This window comes from Pseudoliparis swirei, chromosome 9, assembly GCF_029220125.1.
Source record: "Pseudoliparis swirei isolate HS2019 ecotype Mariana Trench chromosome 9, NWPU_hadal_v1, whole genome shotgun sequence".
Taxonomy (NCBI): domain Eukaryota; kingdom Metazoa; phylum Chordata; class Actinopteri; order Perciformes; family Liparidae; genus Pseudoliparis; species Pseudoliparis swirei.
Genome location: NC_079396.1, coordinates 14,070,753 through 14,091,912, shown reverse-complemented (window position 1 = coordinate 14,091,912; position 21,160 = coordinate 14,070,753). Strand labels below are relative to the sequence as shown.

The following is a 21,160-nucleotide window of genomic DNA, read 5'->3' as shown; positions in this document are numbered from 1 at the left end:
GCTGTGCACAGTTGACCTACATCTGCACATAGCGTCACACAGCGTCACTCCGCATGCTGCAGAGTTTGTTGCTGACTGAATGTTATAGAACTTTTTGCTGCGTAAACATTTAAAATAGGTGAACATTGGAACACTTTAACAACGGTAAACCTCAAGTGCACACAGTGGGCCTGGTGTTAAGTGCTCAAATTATAAAATACAGGATTTACATTTAAATATAAATGTAAAATATAAATGTTAGCCGAAGTTGAGCGTTTGCATTCAGCTCACTCCAGTAGAATGTTGTTGGCGTGAGGTCTAGTTGCCCATCTAGAGTTACTTTGGCACGTGGGCTTTAAACTTGACACTTGCTTGTTGTTTGGCACGTCTCAGTGTTTACCATCCGTTTGCAGCGCTGCACGTCGTAGAACAAGCAGTCACGGTGAGCCACACGCCTATTGTTTATGTGCTTCATCCACCAAATCTCTCCATCTCTGCGCATCCCACGCTGCGTATTTTGTAAATGTGTATAGCGTGTGTATCAGTCGCGCAGCGCACATGTAGAATGCATTGCTTTACTGAACACAGAGCCACACCACCGTCGAATAAGCGCATCAGACTCCCCTCGGCAGATCCCCGCCAATGAAAACGCAGAACAGCGTGAAGGAGAGAGAGAGGGAGTGAAGGGATTCCGCGAGATACAAAGAGTGAGCCAAATCCCACACAGACATACCACAAGTTGAGCGAATGGACAAGCGGTCACATTTCATAATCACCTGCAAACGTGAGTGAAGTGTTTGTACTAGTGGGTGTGTATGTCACGCCTGACGCAGTTCGTGGAAATGCTGACTCTCTCTCTTGGAATTCATGAGAATCTTTTAATCTCTGCTCGTGCAACATCACACGCACTGGAGCCGAGTCGCCATATCCTGAGCACATAAGGCAGCCAGATATCTTTGAGGAGACCAGCCTTTACAACTCGCTTCAGTCAGATCAGAACAGAGCACCAAGAGAGACACCTCTCGACAATTTACTGGGAGGCAACTTTACGCGCACTGGAGACATTCACGTCACTTCTTCCCATGTTTGCGATCGATGGAGCAGGTGTTTGATACAAAGCTCTTTTTGGACTTTCTCGCTTGTCTTCAAAATATTTTTTCTCAACTCCAGTGACATTCACGAGTATCTATCTTCAAGTGTGTTTGAAGTGATCGACATCCACAAGAGAAATGGACAACAGCTCTGGTGGTGGTAAGACAACTTTAACATCATGTTGGACAGCAACTACTCCATTATATCAGCAATGTTGATATAGACACGGGGTTTAGTAATGATTAACGGGTCATTGGTTAGTGTTTTCACCCATGTTGTTTCCATCAGTCAATAGGGAACAATGTAGCTGCGTCTGACTCAAATAAACCTTAAAGATCTACAATTGTATTTAAAATTTAAGAATTTGTTCTTATTTGGTTGATTGTGTTAAACACTTAACGCTTCAATATGTTTATAATTGACTATATGTGCCACCTGAGTTGACTGAGGTGAGTAATTGGTTTATGAAAATTCAGAATTTAATGCATTTAAGATTCCGTATTTAATGCATTTAAATTCAATTAAGTATGACTTCATGCAAACTTATAATAACAGTTGCTACGCTGCGTTCAAATGTCGAAGGGCATCACAGTGTTGCGTCTCACATAGGCTATGGTTGTCGGGAGACTGGCCACTTCCTGTTTCTCTCGTTGAAACTCACGTGGAGCTACAGTACACTGGCTGTCCCGGTAATCCTAATCTTTAAGAGCCAGGGTTTAAACTGTGCACTGACCCTTTATCATCTCACGACTGGGGAAAACAATTAAACTGTGTCATAAAGGACGAGTTGGTTTCCATTATCAAGGCCATCGCTTCAGTGCCTGAGGCATAACAGTTGATAACTGCAGGACTTCCATCAGTTAAGTGGTATTTTGCAGCGCTTTCTCGGGGTCAGCCAAAGGTACACATGCTTCCTGCTTCCCTCTCCTAATTGACAGTGAATCATTTACAAAGCGCGGTCACATTCCAGTACAGGTGATGGCGCACCCAGAGGCCGTGTTCCTCGAATCTGTGGGCAACAATAAACCCTCTCACCGAGTTATGACTTTCTATTCATGCTGAGGCCAGCATTGTCACGGAACAAGTGAGGCAGTTAAATGAGCAATCAGAGATAATAGGTGTAGTATTGGTCAGCCGATGAACCTGAAGGCTGCATCCTGGGCTTTGCAGGTGGTGTTTAATGTTTGGAGGATGTTTGGTGTTGTGGTTGGGGGGGATTTGGCAATTTCAAGTTTTGATTTTATTGTGTTATTACAGGTCATATGATTGCTTCTTTTCAATGGCAGTGCATATTTAAACTTACCATTAGTTTTGTATTGTATTCTTCGTCTCACTGATCTAAATACAAAAGGCCACATTGAACTGGTTCCCCTGACCGTTTAATGTTTCAATTAGTTATTGGAATGCACGACTTCATGTTATTAATGAGGTCGGTATGATTGAAACAAAATGTATGAACATCATAATAACTTGGCAACAACATAGTGGCACTGGTGGGCTGTAAGGCTCATAAAGTCTAGATCAAAAGAGATGTGCATGCAGTGTGTTGACACAGAGCCCCAAATGTTCCTGATTTGAAGGGTTGCATGCAAATGCAGAATTTCCCCAAGTGTTATTATAGTGATTAATTAATATACATTTGCATTTATTATATGCCATACAGTACGAAATAGACCCACATGTGCAGAAATAACGTTATGACATAATTGGCAGTATAACAGTTGGTAGGGGAGTTTGTGGTCGGCTGTAACAGTTCAGTCCAAAAGTTTTGAAAAACTAAAACTTCATTGTGCTTATGTGACATGCATGCATTTTAGAATATGTGTTTGTTTAAATCAATATTTGCATACATCCTCGTCCTCATATGAAGGGTCAACCCATATATGGAAGTCAGCTGTAAGTTATTTCTTAAGATATCAGTTTGCTCAGTTCATCCTTATAGTCCGGGAGGATTGTTTCCCCCAACATGTCATTGAGAGTTTATGGAATGAAACTGGGTCGCCCATGCACTGGGTCTTTAATAACTACATGTTTCTTGCCCCACTGCATAACTTCGTACACCGTGTCCTCAATCTCGACGACAGTGCATCCCCTCACACTCCCCTGGTGGATGTTGTCTGCAAAGGAATGTGAGACACCGCAGCTTGCTTCACATGATCCTGTTCCGAAACTACATGCAGCGCCTGGCTGACGGTGCAGGTGGTGCACAGTGCAGGTGGTGCACATGCAGACCCCCCCGCATCGCATGCCGCTCTGTTGGATTTGGCTCTTTCGTGATAAGCCCATGGCGGGATGTCGGTGCTCATTGCTCCGGCTTCTGTTCTGACCGGAGCGCAGCGTCATGTCTTTCCAGAGGCCGCCTCACGTGTCTTTCCTTCCAAAGCCGCGTGAGATCCCGGGGCCCTCCTCCCGCCTCTTCCCGCCTCTTCCCGCCTCCTGCCGCGTGCTGCCGCGTCCCCGCTCTCGCGGACGCTTCTGTGCTGATGCCGCTTACGGTGACAGTGAGTTTAGTCAGTGGGTCAGCGATTCAACGCGTTAACTGTTTTCACCCTCGTCACGTGTTTCTGCCTCATGCGCCTATTACTTTCTCTATCTCTCTCTCTCTCTCTATCATTCTCATGCTCTCTCTCTCTCTCTCTATTATTTTCATGCTCTCTCTCTCTCTCTCAGCCAAAGCAGATGTAGAGTGGAAACCTTTAGAGCTCTCCACAATCCTGAATAGGAAGTCTTCCAATACATGTTTGACAAAGCACACGTGTCCCATGCAGCAACTTTAGCAACATCAAACCATAAACCAGGCTAGTAAACTGTATATTTGTAATCATATCAAGGTATTTAGAAATGATGTAACTCCCCCTGGTAACTGCATGAGAGTGTGTGATGCAGTATCAGTTTGAGAGATGCTTGCACATGCACATTATTCTACAAAGTTCCTGTAATATCGACCTTACATAAGCCTGAGTTAATGAAGTTTATACTGCAAACAATAAACAATGCATTGCTCTAAGGAAGTAAGCCATATGCTATTTATAAATGGGCGCCTTAACTACATGGAAGTCTCTATACATGTCTTGCAAGGTGAACGAGTGCTCTTCCGTCGGAGACTGAAAACACACCTTTTCCGACTGTATCTGGATTAAAACACAGATTTGCACTTCAGTGGCACTTAAATAGCACTTACTTATGGTACTTTTGTAGTTCGACTATGTTGAGGAAATGTTACTTCCTGTATTCTTGTTGTTCTTAGTTTATACTCTAGGTTGAAATGCACTTATTCAATAAGTCTTATTGTAAGTCGCTTTGGATAAAAGCGTCTGCTAAATGACATGTAATGTAATGTAATAAGAGATGAAGAGCAACCGAGAAATATGCAGGGAGGAGAGGAGGGAAGAGGAGCTGCTGTGCCTGTGAAGTGCACTGCTCACGTTACTCTGCCTGCCTCCATGCAGGCAGATTAGTGTTTGCGCGGGTAGGCTAAGCTAAACATGGGCAGGTCGAAATGAATACAAACATGTAAAACAGCTAAGTGTGATATCACGGTCACAATAAAACGACAAATTTAAAAGAAGGCAATGTTTATCAACATGATATCAATTGTATTAACCTTTCGACTATGACACTCAGGTTGTAACCCCCATCATGAAAACAGACTGTAAAAGTGATAGCCAATTAGAGTTTACAGCACAGTGTCTCTCGGGGTCATTCATAAACACTTACTGCACATATGAGTCTTAAGGTGGACATGCAATGTGTGGGTGGAGAGGGGGGGGGGGGTTGGGCCATGTGTCTGCATGTATACTCAGGAGGAGGTGAGGCTCAGGCCCGTTGTCTTTGGCTGTGGCATAACTCACATGCTGGGTTAGGGATTAGCAACACATTAGAGCTAAAACATGTGCAACTAAACACACATCAACACAAGGAAAGGCCTATATACACTTATGCATAATTTAAATGCATGTGTCGGTTCACCAGGGTTAACCGACACATGCAACAGAGCACGTATACATGTTGGATGTTGGCAGTTATAATTTGCCCATTATGAATTAAGATTTACATTTGATCCCTATTTGTATAGATTATTTTGTATCAATCTATTTCCCTCTGTCATTCTGAGACGTCTATCTTGTGGACTGTAGGCAAGTACACCAGTGGTTAGTATAGTTACAGCAGCCAGTCCGTATACAGTTGAGGCTTTTCCTTTGCAAACACGTGACCCACGTCCTCCAACCATTGGTGGCGCAGCAACGTGCCACCGCTTTCCTGTCAGCGTGTGTTTGTAAACACAGATATGACTTCAGATTGTTGTGCATTTCCACACGAGACTGCGGCTTTGGTTCGGTCGGTAACCGCGTCAGGAGTCCGTGCGTACGAGGCGGCGGTCAGGTGCCGCGCAGCGAGCTGGGCACGCTGCCAGGGGAGCGAGGCTATTATTGGAGCGGAGGAGGCAGCGGACCCCGCAGACACGTGAGGCCGTGTCTCAGCTCATCCGCGACGCATGACTAGAGAGAGAGCGAGAGAGAGGGAGAGAGAGAGAGAGAGAAGCAAAACTTCAGAAACAACCACATTGGAACGACAAACTATTTGCATGGTGACTATATGAAAACCGCATAATTAGCATGGCGCAGGAATTCTTAACAAAAAAGTAGCCTTCGTTGCAGGTCCCGGAGGTATTTTTAGCGCCCACTTTATCCGCCTGAGCGCGAAGGATGAAGCAACGACCCATCACATTGTTCAACGTATGCAACATCACATCGCATCTGGTTTAAAGGAAATATGTATGTCTAACATACATTTATGTTACAACATAATTAGTTTAATTAAGCCAGCAATTACGTGTATATTGCTTACAAAATAATGATTAAATGGTAATACTTTATTTAATAATGCTCCTTCTCATCAATATCAAAATTACATTGTGTGTTTTAATGAGGAGCTTGAACTCTTGGCTCAGAGGTCTATGTTTTCCATTCTTTTCGCAGGAGTCATCCTGTACGCAGGGTCCTCTGGCAGTTCCAGCCCCAGCCCGGGCAGCCCCTCCAGTGGGTACCAGACACAGTCACCGTCTTCCCCCTCCCAGCCATCATCTCCAGAGGAGGTTACGTTCACAGAGATTGGGGCGTTTAAACATAGGGCAGCTGGGTCCACCACACCTTCCTCTAAACTGATATTCCAGTTCCCAGAGGTCTACAGTGCCCCCCCAGTGGCAGCCACTCCTCAGCACACCTACGCGTATCCCATCGCAGCAAAGAGGCCATGCGGTTTCACGGGAACATTCACAAGTAAGTCATTTTTCCACATGCATGAAGATTTAGACCTTCATTTGGATTTCTGGAGTTCATCTAACTGTCTCTTGATCCTTCTGCAGAGACGGGTGGAATGGTTCTGCTTTGCAAAGTCTGTGGGGACATTGCATCTGGTTTCCACTATGGAGTGCATGCATGTGAGGGTTGCAAGGTAAACCTCTCAAAAGAATCATGTGGAGTGATTCCATACTGCGTGGGCTTGAGTGCACCAGTTTCATGTGCTTTTCTTTTTGGTCTCAGGGTTTTTTCCGCCGCAGCATCCAGCAGAACATCAACTACAAGATGTGTGTCAAGAATGAGAACTGTCTGATCATGCGCATGAACCGCAACCGGTGCCAGCACTGCCGCTTCAAGAAATGCCTCTCTGTTGGCATGTCGAGAGATGGTGAGACATCCTGACACATTTTTCTTGCCGTGCTCTGATTAACCAAAGCAGCGGGGAAATAGGCAGCCCGAGAGAGGCACAGTGCTCATATGTAGGTCTGTGTAAAAAATACAAAGTCTTTTGAGGTCATTGTGCCAGTAGCTCAGCCTCTCACTTCATCAGTAGACCTGGACCTGTCTTGCTCCTCTCTTGTGTCCCTCACTGCATTGCCAAAGATCAACATCTGGCCTTGTCTCACTCTCTCAAGTTCTAAGAGTCTTTCTCATGCCCTTTGCAGCATCCTCAATACTATTTCCTCTGCGTTCTTGTTCAGTACAGCCCCTCCTGCTTCACAAACCCACCATGTTCCCTCGGCTCTCTTGCGTCTCCCTTTCAGACAATGATTTATGAGAAGAGGAGCCTTGAAGTCCCCAAAGCTATCTATCATTTGGAAAACTGCAGCAAACACAGGAATTATTTTAGGAAATTGGAACAGGGTCAACTTGATTACCTCGTGTAGACTCATAGAACATCTTACTGCCATTAATGAGGGATATGGCAACAATTATGCAAGGGATGCATTAAAAAGCGAGTCGTTGTGACAAACTTTATCAGGCGTGACGCTCTCATCACAGAGTTTAAGTTCTTATAGCTGAACACTGATTGATCGCCTATCATCACAGATTAAGAAAACATCTGGGCTGACCTAGAAAAACAATACAGAACTGGGCCTAGTGTACTCGTACATAATGACCTACTTGGTGTAGTTTGCCTGCCTTCTTCTCAGTAGATTTTCTGTTTATCTCCACCCTTGAGTACACTGCATTGCCTAATATATCTAGGAAACAGGTTTGGGTTTATTACTACATGTGCTTGACACTTCTGGTGCACAGAGAAAATAGGGTGGGAATATACGATTAGGAGTACAAAGAGTGAGGTTGACCCTTTTCGAGGCAATTTTTCGAAAGCAATAAGGACCACAACCTAGAAACCCCTTTTTGCTCTGTTTTCAATCATTCTGAAAACAGGAAAACCTCAACTGCCTGCAGACCACACAAACAAATCCACCCTTATTTCACATTAGGCAGCTGTGTGACTTTGGCTCTACAATATATTGACTTTAATAAGTCCATTGGCATGATGGCACACTTTTCTTCCCCCAACCAGAGCATCATTTGCTTTTCTTTAAAAACCATGATGAAAGGGATTCATCATGCCACATTATGGACCTCATCCTCATCAAAGGATCCTGTTGGCAATGAACAGATTTACATATCTTTGATAAACAGCAATAACTGTGCATATTACTCGGTCAAGTAAAAAACCTCACTTCACCCAACACTGCGACTTTGTGTTTTTATGTGAAATGCTTTTTTTCAACATATGAGCATAACAGTAGATTGCCTCCATCCTTTCTGCCTTATCTAACAACACTTTGCACAGACACACACTCTTACTTTCCATGCATCACTGTCTCTCATGTCAGTCCTTTTCATGTTCTCACTACTGTCTTTGCAACTCATTTCAAGCCCACCTCTCTCATGCTCCCTCTTGCATACTCAGTGATGTCACGTCGCTCCACTGCCCTACTTACAAATATAGAGAGGGAGCTGGAGAGGAAGGAGATGGGTGCATAGAGGACAGGGTGAGGCAGATGGTAGCAGGGTGGTCTATAAATAGCCTCTCCAGCTGATAGTTACTGTGGGAAGATGGATGGGGACATATGTGAAGAGAAGAAAGTTCCATATCAAAACTTATATGATTCTCTTTGAAATCACTGAAGGACATTTCATACTTTTGATGTATGCGTGTGTATAAAAAGGTGTAATAGCTCATATTTGACCACGCCCAGCTTAAGTTTCCAGCCAGCATTATTAACAGTGGCACCTGCCTTTCCTAAATGGCTCAGACCTGGCTGTCATTCTATTGCTGCGTATAGATCATTTAAGGTAATTTCAGAAATGAATCTCAGCATTTCTGAAAACATATTCAGTGTACATGTCCACGTTGTCACGATGACTGAAAGCTGGTCTGTCCCCTATACTTGTGTCCTCTCTAGCTGTGCGTTTTGGCCGCATCCCCAAGAGAGAGAAGCAGCGGCTTCTGGATGAGATGCGAAGCTACATGAACAGCTTAAATGAGTCGACGGCAATGGACATGAACTCACCTCCAGTAAGGGAGACTCCCGGTAGCCCAGAAGATGGCCACTCAAAAGAGGCCATTGGGGCCATCGCCACAGCCTACTGCGATATCTTCACCAGCAGCAGCAGCCATGAGACAGAAGCCAAGACTGCAAGCATCAGCACCAACAATAACGCGTCTCCCTTTTCTCGGGATGCCAGTTTTACCCAAGTCTCCACTCACCCCACCTCCACCCTGAGTTATCAGTCTTGCCCCGTTGCGCCTGCAACTCTTGGTCCAGTTGGCCCTATTGACAACCAACCGACATTCCTCAATGTGGACGACAATTGTTACGGTTACTTAGTGTCAGCAAATCAGAATTATGATCAGTCTAACAGTACAACCTCTCAAAAAGGCCACTCTGCCAATCATAACAGTTTTTGCAATGCAGGAAGTTCCCAAAATCAGCCCACCTGCCCATGGAAATTAGCTTCAGGAGCTAAAGTGCTGGTAAGTGCAGGAAGCAAACTAAAGCAGATCAAGACTTGGTGACATATCTTGTCTGACAAACAGCTTATGATTCTTTCTGTGTCCTTTCTCTTTCCCTAAGGCCTGTCCTCTCAATGCGTGGCCTGTATCAGGGGCAAATCGCACGAGTCAGGAGATATGGGAATCCTTCTCGCAGTGTTTCACTCCTGCTGTCAAGGAGGTGGTAGAGTTTGCCAAGGGCATTCCAGGATTTCAGGAGCTTAGCCAACAAGACCAGGTCATGCTGCTCAAATCAGGCACCTTCCAGGTAATGACGTACATGTTTAGATGAGTTGTTTAAAATATGTGGTACCTTCTTTGTGATTCTAAATGTATTATTGGTTTTAGTATTTGTCTCAAACTTCTTTTTGCTTCTGTTCTTGTGCTCTGTGTTTAGGTTCTGATGGTTAGGTTCTGTACCTTGTTCAATGCTGATGAGCGAACAGTGACTTTCCTGAATGGCCAAACGTACTCCCTGTCCACCCTGCGGGCCTTGGGCATGGGCTCTCTGCTGGACGCAATGTTTGATTTCAGTGAAAAGCTGAGCTCCTTGGGGCTCCAGCCTGATGACATGGCCCTCTTTATGGCCGTGGTGCTGGTCTCTGCAGGTAAGAGGTGCACTATTTACTTAATGTGTCGGAAAACAGTACAAAAGCTGTGACATTTGTTCATGGACCAATAATGTAGTACCTGTGTCAGTCAACCACTCACACTGGTCTCCGTCTGTGCTCCACAGATCGTTCTGACATCACAGACATGTGGGCTGTGGAGCAGCTACAGGAAGGTCTGATCCATGCTCTGCGGTCACTGATCACTCGCCGCCGCCCAGATGACACAACTCTCTTCCCCAAACTCCTCCTGCTCCTGCCCGACCTGCGCACCCTGAACAATCTGCACGCCGACAAATTGTTGGCCTTTCGCATCGACCCTTGAGCAGAGGCTTGTTTATGGAGCACCTCGCCACAAACTGTACAGAGAAATATACAGGACACCAGAGACACACACAGGAAGTCTCTTCCAAGGACAGGACCACCTTGAAAATTTAGGAAAAAAGGAATTGTGCAATCTGAGGAGTGGTTTTAAAAAAGATGAATGAGGGCAGTAGTGAACTTTTTTTTTATTCACTGTTGATCTTCATGCTGTTTTGGGACAAATAAACATACAACCTCACCACCTCTTGAGAGACATTGTTCCAGTAACAAATAAAAAATGGCCATGTAGACTTAGTATTACCTTTTTGTGCACTTGCTCATTTTATCCAGTAAGAATAAAAGCCAGTTCACTTCTGTTTATTACTTAAGCCATACAATATTGACACGCAGCAGCTGAAAGACAGTTATTATTTAGGGATCATTAGAGATTATCAACAATGTCGGTCTGTGTTTAAGAGATTGGGAACCTGTATATAATACATAGCTAAATCAGAAATATTAAGGTAATCATGTATCACTGTTTCACATAAATAGGATCTGTATTAGTACTGGAATGAGACCACTATTTTAATGGGTCACTTGTACACAATAGGATGCATTCTGTCTGAAAGTGGCCCGCCTTGGTTTTAAATATGCCAACTTCGTAAGTCAATGGCATTTTATTTTATGTGTCATTGTGCTGCATGACAGCTGGACTGGTTGAGACGCCTCATGCATGTTGGGTTTTGTAGTTCCTTTGTTTATTTTTGTTGTTGTAAATATTATGTTACCCTAATGTTTGTGTATCAAGGACTAAATTGATGTGATGGATCGGATAGATGAGTTCTGTGTTCAAGAGAATGTACTGTCCTTCCTGCAATTGGTGAGGATTTGGCCATGCCAAGGGGGCTTTGCACAGGAGAACAAATAGTGAAGCTTCTCAGACAGCTTGGACAAAATTCCCGCTATCAGATGATGTAACCAACCAGCACAATCCCTGAAATCACCAGCACTCCCTCCAAATGCACCCTTCCTCTGACCCCAATGTTTGTCATACAAACAAGAGATATTTTTGGGTGAGAGATCTTATTTGATTGGTCTTCTCACTATTTGCTTGTTTGATTGTGTCTGATTGAGCACGTCTTATATATTTTGTAAATCTTTATTCCTAAATAGAAATGATAAAAATATATAAACTTTGAATGATGTATTACTCCGCTTCTGTGTCCCTCTTTTGTGTCGATTCGGTAAAATGCAGCAATGAAGATGTAGTCAGGACCAGGAGAAAAAACACACACATACACAGCTTTGCACTTCTCCACTACATATATTTGGCAACCAGTTAATAGTTATTTTGCGGAATAAGATTCCACATGAAAATACACACAATGACCTTATAAAATACAACACATTTTAAAGATAGCAGATTAATCCATTGGTTCTTAATCGTGTGACCCTTTTGCACCATCGTGGCACGTAATAATGAGTCTGTTTAATAATGATTAACCTACTGCAACTAAAAGTGTGCTCTGGCAAAAGGTTAGACGTATTATCAGGTGATTACCTTCAGAGCTAACAAGCTAGGTCAGCGAACACAACAACATAGTTCATTATCATCATAGCATGATGTGCACATCAGTAGAGTATGTGCGCCGATTATTTCATTCCTCAGGAAGTAATTACTTAAAATAACGGACTAAAAGTTATAGTTTAAATCAGGGGTGCTCAATACGTCGATCGCGGCGACCTGCCAGTCGATCGCGGCGTTGTATGGTAGATCGCATGACATAAAAAAAATTTGGCCCGCCCCCCTGTCACTTTATCTATAGCGCCACATTACAGCAGCAGCATGTCATTTCTGTCTCTACGTGTCGCGTTAACAGTCCTCTGCCCGCCGTCTCGTGCGCTGCAGAGCTCCGACACCGGTTTGCGCGCATTGGGACGGAGCAAAAAAAAAGTCACTAGCACCCCCCGTCAACAATCCTTCTCGGCTCGCGCGCGACTCTCACTAGCACCCCTGGTTTAAATGAATCAAATACGAGTGGACTGGCCCAATGAGAACGTTGCAACGCGGGATGTCTGGACACGTCAGGGTTGCCAGGTCTGTGTGACAAAACCAGCCCAATGGCCAATCAAAACCAGCCGAAAAACCAGCCCAATATCAGAACTCAAAATATGCCCGTGCCAAACCATATACACTGCTTTTAAAGTCCATGTGTGTACGTGCTGATCTGGAGTCAGTTTGGTAGGATTTGGGTATAAATAAATTATTTCATTTAAAATATGGATTTTTATTTTAAGATATTCATGTAATTTGCATGCAAAATAGGTCTACCCGAACCAGCGGACAACAAATTCAACCCGCGGCAACACTTCAAAAGTAGCCCAATTCCGCGGGAAACCGCGGACCTGGCAACACTGGGACAAGTTAAACAATTTTCTCCTCCCACTGGAAATCAGAAAGCGAAGCAGGCACGCCATCTCGTGGTGAAAAAATGGACCCCGGAAGTGAATGCTGTGTCTGCCACCATAGCTCATCAACACCGTCGTGTACGTCGTGTGACGAATATGGGAACGCTGTCAAATGGTCTGGGAGGATATCATGTCGCTAAAGTGGAAGGTCTATGGTCGGATAGTGACGCAGGTCACAGATAACTCGTGTATCTTAACGCCGGTGGCTCCTGGGCTTCCGTTAGCACGTGACGCGTGAGGCACTGCACAGCGGTATACGTGTTTTAAGTAAACACAACGGAATGATCGCAAGTCCGGCTTTCCGCCATTGATAAAGGTAACGCACACTGTCCTCTAACTGGCTTGTTGGTGCGTAACGTAAGTCCACTTATGTATTTTCCACAAAGTAAAGGCGTGTTAGCCAAGTTAGCTCCGGGTCAACTCGGCCAATAACAGTCACGCTCTTCTTCCTGTGCTTCTTGTTCGCCGTGTGTCTCCGCAGGTGCTGAGCGATAGAAGGACGAGATTCAAAAACGCACCAGGACCTCGCGTTTGACCTCCAGCGGGTGCCGTGCATCACACCATGTTGGTGACGGCATATCTTGCCATCATCGTCCTGCTCGCCCTGTGTGTTGGCCTCGAGCTCACAGCACGCCGCCTCGTCCCACCGCAGTCGACTCCGACTGCTGCGGCCAACCCGGCTTTCCGTCGCTTCCAGAGTACATTCCTCCGCGCATACCTGTTGGCGTTGTGGGCGGACTGGCTCCAGGGCCCTTACCTCTACAAACTCTACCGTCACTACAGCTTCCTGGAATCCCAAATAGCCATCTTATATGTGTGTGGCCTGGCCTCCTGCATTCTGTTTGCTCCCTTTTCAGGCTGGCTCTCTCAAGTCTTGGGTCGCAGACGCACGTGTCTCCTGTTCTGCCTGTCCTACTCTGCTTGTTGTCTCACCAAGCTGTCCACAGACTACTTTGTTTTGATTTTGGGTCGGATCCTGGGGGGTCTGTCCACATCCCTGCTCACCACCACATTTGAAGCCTGGTATGTGCACCGTCATGTAGACATCCACGATTTCCCCAAGGAGTGGATCCCCAGTACCTTCACCAAAGCGGCCACCTGGAACCACGGGCTCGCTGTGGGCGCCGGGCTGGTGGCTAACCTGCTGGCTGAATGGCTCCATCTGGGGCCGGTGGCTCCGTTTCTCCTGGCGGTGCCCTGCTTGGTGTGCTGTGGCTGGGTGGTGCTCACCGACTGGGGCAAGGAAGAGGCTGACGACGGCGCTAAAGGGGACGAACAAAAGCTGCCTTTTGGCACTCCGAGTGGAGGAGTGAGCCGCTTGTCTGCAAGGGCCCGTTTCTCACGCAGCTGCCAGGATGGGTTGCGCTGTCTGCTGTCGGACAGGAGAGTTATGCTCCTAGGTGGAGTGCAGGCCCTGTTTGAAAGTGTCCTTTATATTTTTGTTTTCCTGTGGACCCCGGTGTTGGACCCTCATGGGCCTCCTTTGGGGATCGTGTTCTCTTGCCTGATGGCTGCCAGCATGGCCGGCTCCTTGTTGTACCGCATAGCCACCTCCACACGCTATCATCTCCAGCCTGGCCATGTTCTCTGCCTGGCTGTGCTGATGGCCTTCTTCTCCCTCTTCATGCTGACCTTCTCCACTGCCCCAGGCCAACCTCGACCTCATGAATCCTTTCTGGCCTTCCTGCTGCTGGAGCTGGCCTGTGGGCTCTATTTCCCTGCAGTCAGCTTTCTCCAGGGCAGGGTGATCCCGGAGGAGAAGCGGGCGAGTGTGCTGGCCTGGTTCAGACTGCCTCTGCACCTGCTGGCCTGCCTCGGGCTGCTGGCGCTTCATGGGGAGATATCAGGAACGGGTGGCGGGGAGGAAGGCAACGGCACCAGACGCATGTTTGGAGGATGTGCCGTGATGATGCTGGCGGCTTTGATGGCCGTCGTCAGTCTGTTTACTTTCGGCAGAGATGACACCGAGCTGAGGCTGGAGGGAACGAGAGACGAGGGGGAGCTGGACTGAGGACATATTCATTTATGCTTGACTGGTTTTGAATGTAACGTGCCTGTTTAGTTTGCCAAATTCATCACTGAAGGAAATCAAAGACCGAGGGGGTGTTGGTAGATACATATTTAGATCCATTTTATTTGTATATGTAACTGTTACTTCTCTGTCGTTGTTTTTGTTTTGAGGAGAGACTTTTACTAATCCTGTCTGCGTGGGGCTGCTTTGGGAACATAGCCATATCGCCCATCCTTTGTCAAGTGAACGGCTTGAATGTCCAAAACTCCTGTATGAAACTATTCCAGTGAACACAGTATTGCCTCATTGTGTGCCCCTTTAGGGAGACGAGGTGCTGTGTTTGACACAATATGTTTCATTTCATTTGGCAGTATCCCCATGAGGATCAGTACTAGACGTTCCATTATTTGTTGTAAAAACACATGAAAAGAGTTAAATATATATTTACGAAATATGTTAATGACTAGCATGCGAGTCAGTTCTTGCAATACTTCTGTGTGTTTTTTTTTTTACTGCGTCCGTCGTTTTCTTGAAAAGAGAATTCTACAGTTTGTCTGTTTTACTGCATTAATGCTTTTCTGCATCTTTTGGGATATTGCTCATCTGTGATCTTTATACTTTTAAATAAAAGGGTACATATTGTACATAATAGTTATTTGTTGCATATAAATGGAATTTCTATTTGGGCCCTGGAGATGTTTTATAATATCTATAAAGTAGTATCACTTTGGGACTTCTCTCCTCCTTCGCAGGCATCTCTCCTCCCGGAGTTCCTGCTGCTGTGGTACAGTCGTAGCGTTTCTCTGTGGCGCAGCTTCACCTCGATGCTGCTAGATCGTCCCTCTTTGGGTGAGGGAGGGGTATCTGCACGAGTCTTAACTGCTTTGTTTGGGGATTGCATCACAACATCGCCAAATGCTGTCCAGTCTGAGCAGGCAAGAAGAGCACTATCAATCTGAGGTCATTTCCCACCACGGTCAGTGCTTCAGCTCGACTCCGCAAGAACCACCTTATTAATAAGGACAGACGGCAGAGCTCCATTGCCTGGCTGGCATACAGAACAAGACAAGCAACTCCAGGACGCAACAGACATCCATCATGACGAAGGGAAAGGTATGGGTTTGCTTTAACGTGGCTCAGTTGTTGTTTTTGTCCTTTATTTGTGACTATTCAAACGGATTAGGATCGTCTGTATGGAGATGCAGAACAGTGACTTGATGTGCCTCTCTCAGTCCATCCCGTTAGTCTCACTATTGTGACGTGCTTTTCAACTGCTTGCCACCAGATGGTGATATATGAGGATCAGTATGAGACGTTCCATCATGTTTAAAAACAGACATGATCACAGTTATTTATATATATATATATTAACGAAATAAGTTATATACGCATGTACGTCACTTCTTGCAATACTAATTGTAATGAACAACTAACACTTGGGTAGTGTATTTTAATAACTAGTTCCATGTCCTAGGCCTACATTGTATTATTTAGTATTTGGCCTGAAAATATATGTGTTGCGATGTTTTGAAGCGGTTGCGAGTCACCTGGATGTTTGAATGAAATGCGTCACAGGCTGGTTTATCATCTTGCGTCACAATGACAGCCCATTTGTTTCTGCGATGTCAAGCTATCTACGAGTCACTTTGTATTATATTGTCAACCAAATGGTAAAAACAGTATCGAGAGGTTATAAATTAAATTCTGAGTTATTCAAACATCGCCGTTGAATATTTGATGAATGCCGGTAAACCGATGCCGTGTTCCCGGGATCACGTCAGCCAGCTGGACCAGTGAGGGGCAGCTGGCATGAGCCCTGGAAACGGCTTCAAGTGAATGGGTTGGATATATATACATATATTTATGAGACGAATCAGTTGATGTGTGAATTAATATCAGTGGATGGGACTTTCAGCTTCAGTTGCATTTATGGACACTAAACCTTTTTAGATATGCATATCTTTTTACAATACACATCCTTATGAAGTGTCTGGTATAAGTACTGAAAGAAGCTGAACTGTCAGTTTGCGAGTGAAGCACTTTGCGTGTGAGTAATTGAAGGCCTTAGCAATGAAAACAATGAAATGTCTAGAACATATGTCATATTTAACTTTAAGTGATTATAATGCAAAACAACACTGTTCAACAGCGTCTGCCTTTATGACCATTCATCTTGATAGCCTACTCCCCCCCCCCCCCCCCCCATTTTCTAATCTGGAAAAGCTCTTGCAATATGACTCCTGATTCTTTGTACCATAAATGTTACAATGTTGTACTTTAAGTGAGTATGTGTTATATCACACTAAGTGACAAGGTACTTTGCTCAAACTCTGTTGCCTTAAGCATATATCCAAGCAAACCTGTAGTATCTGACCTTTTTCAGTTTTCCCTTTTTAAAATCTATATATATATATATCTTTACATATTTACATTTTTGATTCTCCCTCATCTTAAATGTGTAAAATACTAATCTGAAAATGTGACAACTTGTTCATCTTGTGTACTTCTGTGTCAGCTGTCAATAGCGAACAAGGTCTCCAATGGCTCCAGTGTTGAAGCTTTAGTGTCACCAACTCCTCCCAGCTATGAGGAAGCCACTGCAGGTACGGCCACACATCCTCCTGTATTTGATCATAAAGTCAGTGTGTCATTATCTTCAACAATTACATTTGGTCATGTTTTCTTGTGTTTTTGGGATGGTGTGGTGGGATTACAGAAGTTAATGTTGAATGTCGTGCATATACATCTTAATCACCAAAAAGTCCTAAATAAGTGTGTTGTCCAGGCACCAGTGCTCCTTGCTACAATGACGTTGAGACGCTCACAGAGTTCAACTGGGATGATCGCAACATCAGGAGGATCTTTATCCGGAAGGTATCAAACAGCTTTATTGATCTCTGTTGTGAATGCTGTGCATCATTGATCATTTACCCCAATGAATTTTGTTATACTTTAAAGTCCTGCTTGGCACATCTACAATTATGCAATATTTTCCATTGCTTTCTTTCAGGTGTACGCCATCTTGATGATCCAGCTCTTGGTGACTCTCTCAATTGTTGCTATTTTCACATTCTGGTGAGTGTAAGGCCAATCCTTATTTAATCGTCTCTCATATGCAACAATATTAAACAAGTTATTCTTGGCAGTGGTCTTACTTCAGACTGTTTTCTTTTAGTGACCCAGTGAAAGACTACATTCAAAGTAACCCAGGATGGTACTGGGCGTCTTAGTAAGTAACGGGCTGAGCGGGTCCCAACTCAATAATACAGTGATTCTGTTGTTTTTTCTAGCATGTTTGTTTGTTTTTGGTTCATGTCACTTCCATTGAACTAAACATCTAACCATGTTTCTGTTGTTTACCAGTGCGGTGTTCTTTGTCACATATCTGACCCTATCTTGCTGCTCGGCACCAAGGTAAATTCAAACTTCTGAATGAAATGCACATCATCAACAAAACAACAACAATAACCAAACAGTGTTGTGACTCCAAACCTTACTCTACTCACTCCTACAGGAGACGGTTCCCATGGAATCTGATTCTGCTCTGCATCTTTGTAAGTCCAAGGCACATGTTACCAGTTTTTTTTCATGTATAGACATGCTTTTTGTGATTGTCAAAACAAACCATTTATGAAAAATATGTTTTACTCTGTAACTTTCACCCCAAAAATAATTCTAAATTGACAGCTAAAATGTTCCAGAACAAATTTATTGATGTATTTTATAACATGTAATGTTTTCCTGTCATGCCTTGTCTAAATATATTTTAACAGATACTTGCATGTGTACATAATATAATGTGTCTATAATATGTTCTGTTGCAGACCCTCTCACTCTCCTACATGACAGGGATGTTGTCCAGGTACACCTTTATGCTTGTTCATGGTTTTATGTCATAGTCTTGTATTGCTTTGTCTCTTTCTGCTTTACGCTTTCTCCTTTCGTAGCATGATGGCATTTAATAAGGCAGCAATGTGTTATCTTGACAGTATGTGAGGTTGTATGTGCAGCCATTAATGTAGGCCGATATAAAACTGTGTTGTGTATTCTGTTAGAAATTCTTGAAGCATTTTCAGTAAGTTGTGTTTGCGTGTCACTTTGTGAATAGCTTCTATAACACCAAGTCTGTGGTGATGTGTCTGGGCATCACAGCAGCAGTCTGTCTCCTGGTCACAGTCTTCAGTTTCCAAACTAAGGTGTGACCAAATTACCTTTACCTTTATTTTCATGTTAGCTTTTCGCGCTGTTGGATTAACAGGTTTTATTTCATGTGCTTTCTCCATCTAGTTCGATGTGACATCCTACCAAGGTGTGCTCTTTGTCTTCTGCATGGTCATGTTCCTTTCTGGACTGATGCTGACAGTCGTCCTTCCCTTTCAATATGTAAGTATGACTGTCAAATACGGCGGTTACATCATTAAGACTGAAATGTGGACAATGTTCACACAATCAAGATATGGTTCCATCAAATGCAGATGTGAATTGAAAGTCTGACCAACTAATCAAGTCATTTTTGCCCTTTAGGTACCCTGGTTGGATGCCATCTACGCTGTCCTCGGAGCCATATTGTTTACGATGGTAAGGGTACATATACACTGTCAAGCCATTACCAGTAGTCAACAATGTGTGATCATTTCTATCAGAAATAAACAGAAAGATGTCTGTTTTATTTTCTGTTGCAGTTTTTGGCTTTTGACACCCAGCTCCTCATGGGGAACAAACGCTACACCATGAGTCCAGAGGAGTACGTCTTTGCCTCTCTCAACATCTACCTTGATATCATCTACATCTTCTCCTTCTTCCTCCAAATCTTCGGAACAAAACGAGATTAAACCATCGGGCCACCTTTCTTATCTGTAAGGGACGGAAATCTAGGCAGACATGATTTAGATGACAATGCTTCCAAATGTAACGGATTTATTTTTTGCCCGATACTGTTAAGGCCACAAATACTTTGGATCATTTGTACAGCTATACATTTACATAGATGTATGTCAGTGTTCACATCCAAAATGTCTGCAGACTTTCCCACCTCTCCAGCATGTTGTGAACCCACACCACATTATGGTATTGGCTTACTCGCTTTACCAGCAAGAAACAATCAGTGATCTCCATTTAACGTAGAAAAACATGCTGTGAGTGTTTATCTGCAGTTCTATGGGTGTCTTCATGTCCATACCTGCTTAGATATCACGAATGTCCTTCAAAAAAAATATAGATGTCCGTGCTCTTTGAGAGGTATGTGATCAATGATACATTATGCATGACTCTTAAAAAGCTCTAACTTTGCCAATTGTTGGCATCACTGGGCTATTATTGTTGTTGTTGTTGTTGGTGATTTAATGACTGAAAGCACAAAAGTGATTACAAAAAAGACTAGTTGTGTTGTCAAGAATATCCAATGTTGTCACAATACTGTGAATTAGAAGAACCCCCATGCTTTTTGGGGGGGGATAGGTGACGTCTTTTTTTTTTTTAGCTTTTTGAATGACAATTTAGAAATATTATTCAATGAATTTGGGATATTGTTACTCATTTCTGACTTGATTTGTTCCTCGTTCTGCATGGTCTATGTTTTGGTTTTATTCCATTTAACTGAGGCTGTCATTCATTGCACTCCCATTGTTATGTTGTTTTCTCATAGTATACCATTTGTATAACATGTGCTTTTGAACCTGAAATGTTTTAAATGAAGACTGTGTACATATTTGTTTTTCATCAGATTGACTTGGTATTATTTAAACTTGTTTATTTAGACTTAAGTGGTTTCATATGATAATCAAATATATAGATGACAGTGCCATACATACATACATTTACTGTAACTTTTGGATGAGGCCTGTTTTTTTATGGAAGGACTTGAAAGCTATATTTCAGGACATTTGAAGATAATTATTTTATTACAGAATGATATATTTCAGATAGTCTGATATAAAATTGTTAGTTTGAAGCTAGAGGAATTCACAAGTCGTCTAAAGTGGCCTTGGACTACCTTCATGTGGTGATATTGATGCAGTACCAGTATATTGTTTTTTTTAGAGCACCCTGCATTTAACTGACACATTGGTGTTACTGTATTGATTTAATAAAGGGTGAATGGTTCTGAATGGACATACCGAGTGTCTCAACAGTGTCTGCACACTTTCACATTAGTAGCATTACCTTTCATCTGAGGTAATCTTGAAACATAATAAGAAAATAATGAAAAATATGTTATAGGACAAAAAAAAGCTAAACATGTTTTTTATATTTTTAGCTTAAACATATCAGTGTTATGGAGGTGTCTTTCTGATACTATGAATATTCTCTTTCTATACTTACACTCTTCTTCTGTTAAAATTGGATGTACTTTCTACATGTTAATTACCATTACTTTGGT

At 43.6% G+C, this 21,160-nt stretch overlaps 3 protein-coding genes across 5 annotated transcripts; all 3 read left to right on the top strand.

The window, feature by feature from the left end:
- Positions 1-732: 732 nt before the first annotated feature.
- On the top strand, positions 733-11,511 carry nr1d4a (nuclear receptor subfamily 1, group D, member 4a). Of its 2 annotated transcripts, none has more exons than XM_056423699.1 (8): positions 733-1,230; positions 6,051-6,350; positions 6,437-6,525; positions 6,615-6,759; positions 8,798-9,369; positions 9,470-9,655; positions 9,785-9,995; positions 10,124-11,511. In XM_056423699.1, the coding sequence occupies exons 1-8, from the start codon at positions 1,209-1,211 to the stop codon at positions 10,318-10,320; spliced, it is 1,722 nt and encodes a 573-aa protein (XP_056279674.1). In that variant the 5' UTR covers positions 733-1,208; the 3' UTR covers positions 10,321-11,511. The 2 variants fall into 2 exon arrangements, with proteins under 2 accessions (XP_056279674.1, XP_056279672.1); XM_056423697.1 differs by lacking the exon at positions 733-1,230 and adding an exon at positions 3,253-3,572.
- Positions 11,512-12,811: 1,300 nt separating this feature from the next.
- Positions 12,812-15,436, top strand: mfsd5 (major facilitator superfamily domain containing 5). 2 transcript variants are annotated; one of them, XM_056423167.1, is made up of 2 exons: positions 12,812-13,086; positions 13,252-15,436. In XM_056423167.1, the coding sequence occupies exon 2, from the start codon at positions 13,333-13,335 to the stop codon at positions 14,779-14,781; it is 1,449 nt and encodes a 482-aa protein (XP_056279142.1). In that variant the 5' UTR covers positions 12,812-13,086; positions 13,252-13,332; the 3' UTR covers positions 14,782-15,436. The 2 variants fall into 2 exon arrangements, with proteins under 2 accessions (XP_056279142.1, XP_056279141.1); XM_056423166.1 differs by having other exon boundaries at positions 12,812-13,127.
- A 214-nt stretch (positions 15,437-15,650) lies between these two features.
- Positions 15,651-20,892, top strand: LOC130199516 (protein lifeguard 2-like). The gene is made up of 12 exons (XM_056423071.1): positions 15,651-15,894; positions 17,297-17,384; positions 17,567-17,655; positions 17,792-17,856; positions 17,957-18,010; positions 18,145-18,195; positions 18,296-18,335; positions 18,606-18,643; positions 18,890-18,977; positions 19,069-19,164; positions 19,306-19,359; positions 19,464-20,892. Exons 1-12 carry the CDS (start codon positions 15,880-15,882, stop codon positions 19,611-19,613), a joined length of 828 nt encoding a protein of 275 aa, XP_056279046.1. The 5' UTR covers positions 15,651-15,879; the 3' UTR covers positions 19,614-20,892.
- The last annotated feature ends 268 nt before the right edge of the window (positions 20,893-21,160 follow it).

What these genes read in the sequence shown, in the direction of transcription:
- nr1d4a (XM_056423697.1), top strand. Translation starts at nt 3,413, where the DNA reads ATGTCTTTCCAGAGGCCGCCTCACGTGTCTTTCCTTCCAAAGCCGCGT. An exon ending in TTTCACGGGAACATTCACAA is followed by an intron (nt 6,351 to 6,436) that starts GTAAGTCATTTT and finishes ATCCTTCTGCAG; the next exon opens with AGACGGGTGGAATGGTTCTG. An exon ending in CGTGGTGCTGGTCTCTGCAG is followed by an intron (nt 9,996 to 10,123) that starts GTAAGAGGTGCA and finishes TGTGCTCCACAG; the next exon opens with ATCGTTCTGACATCACAGAC.
- mfsd5 (XM_056423167.1), top strand. Translation starts at nt 13,333, where the DNA reads ATGTTGGTGACGGCATATCTTGCCATCATCGTCCTGCTCGCCCTGTGT.
- LOC130199516 (XM_056423071.1), top strand. An exon ending in CTATGAGGAAGCCACTGCAG is followed by an intron (nt 17,385 to 17,566) that starts GTACGGCCACAC and finishes TGTGTTGTCCAG; the next exon opens with GCACCAGTGCTCCTTGCTAC. An exon ending in TCTTCAGTTTCCAAACTAAG is followed by an intron (nt 18,978 to 19,068) that starts GTGTGACCAAAT and finishes TTCTCCATCTAG; the next exon opens with TTCGATGTGACATCCTACCA.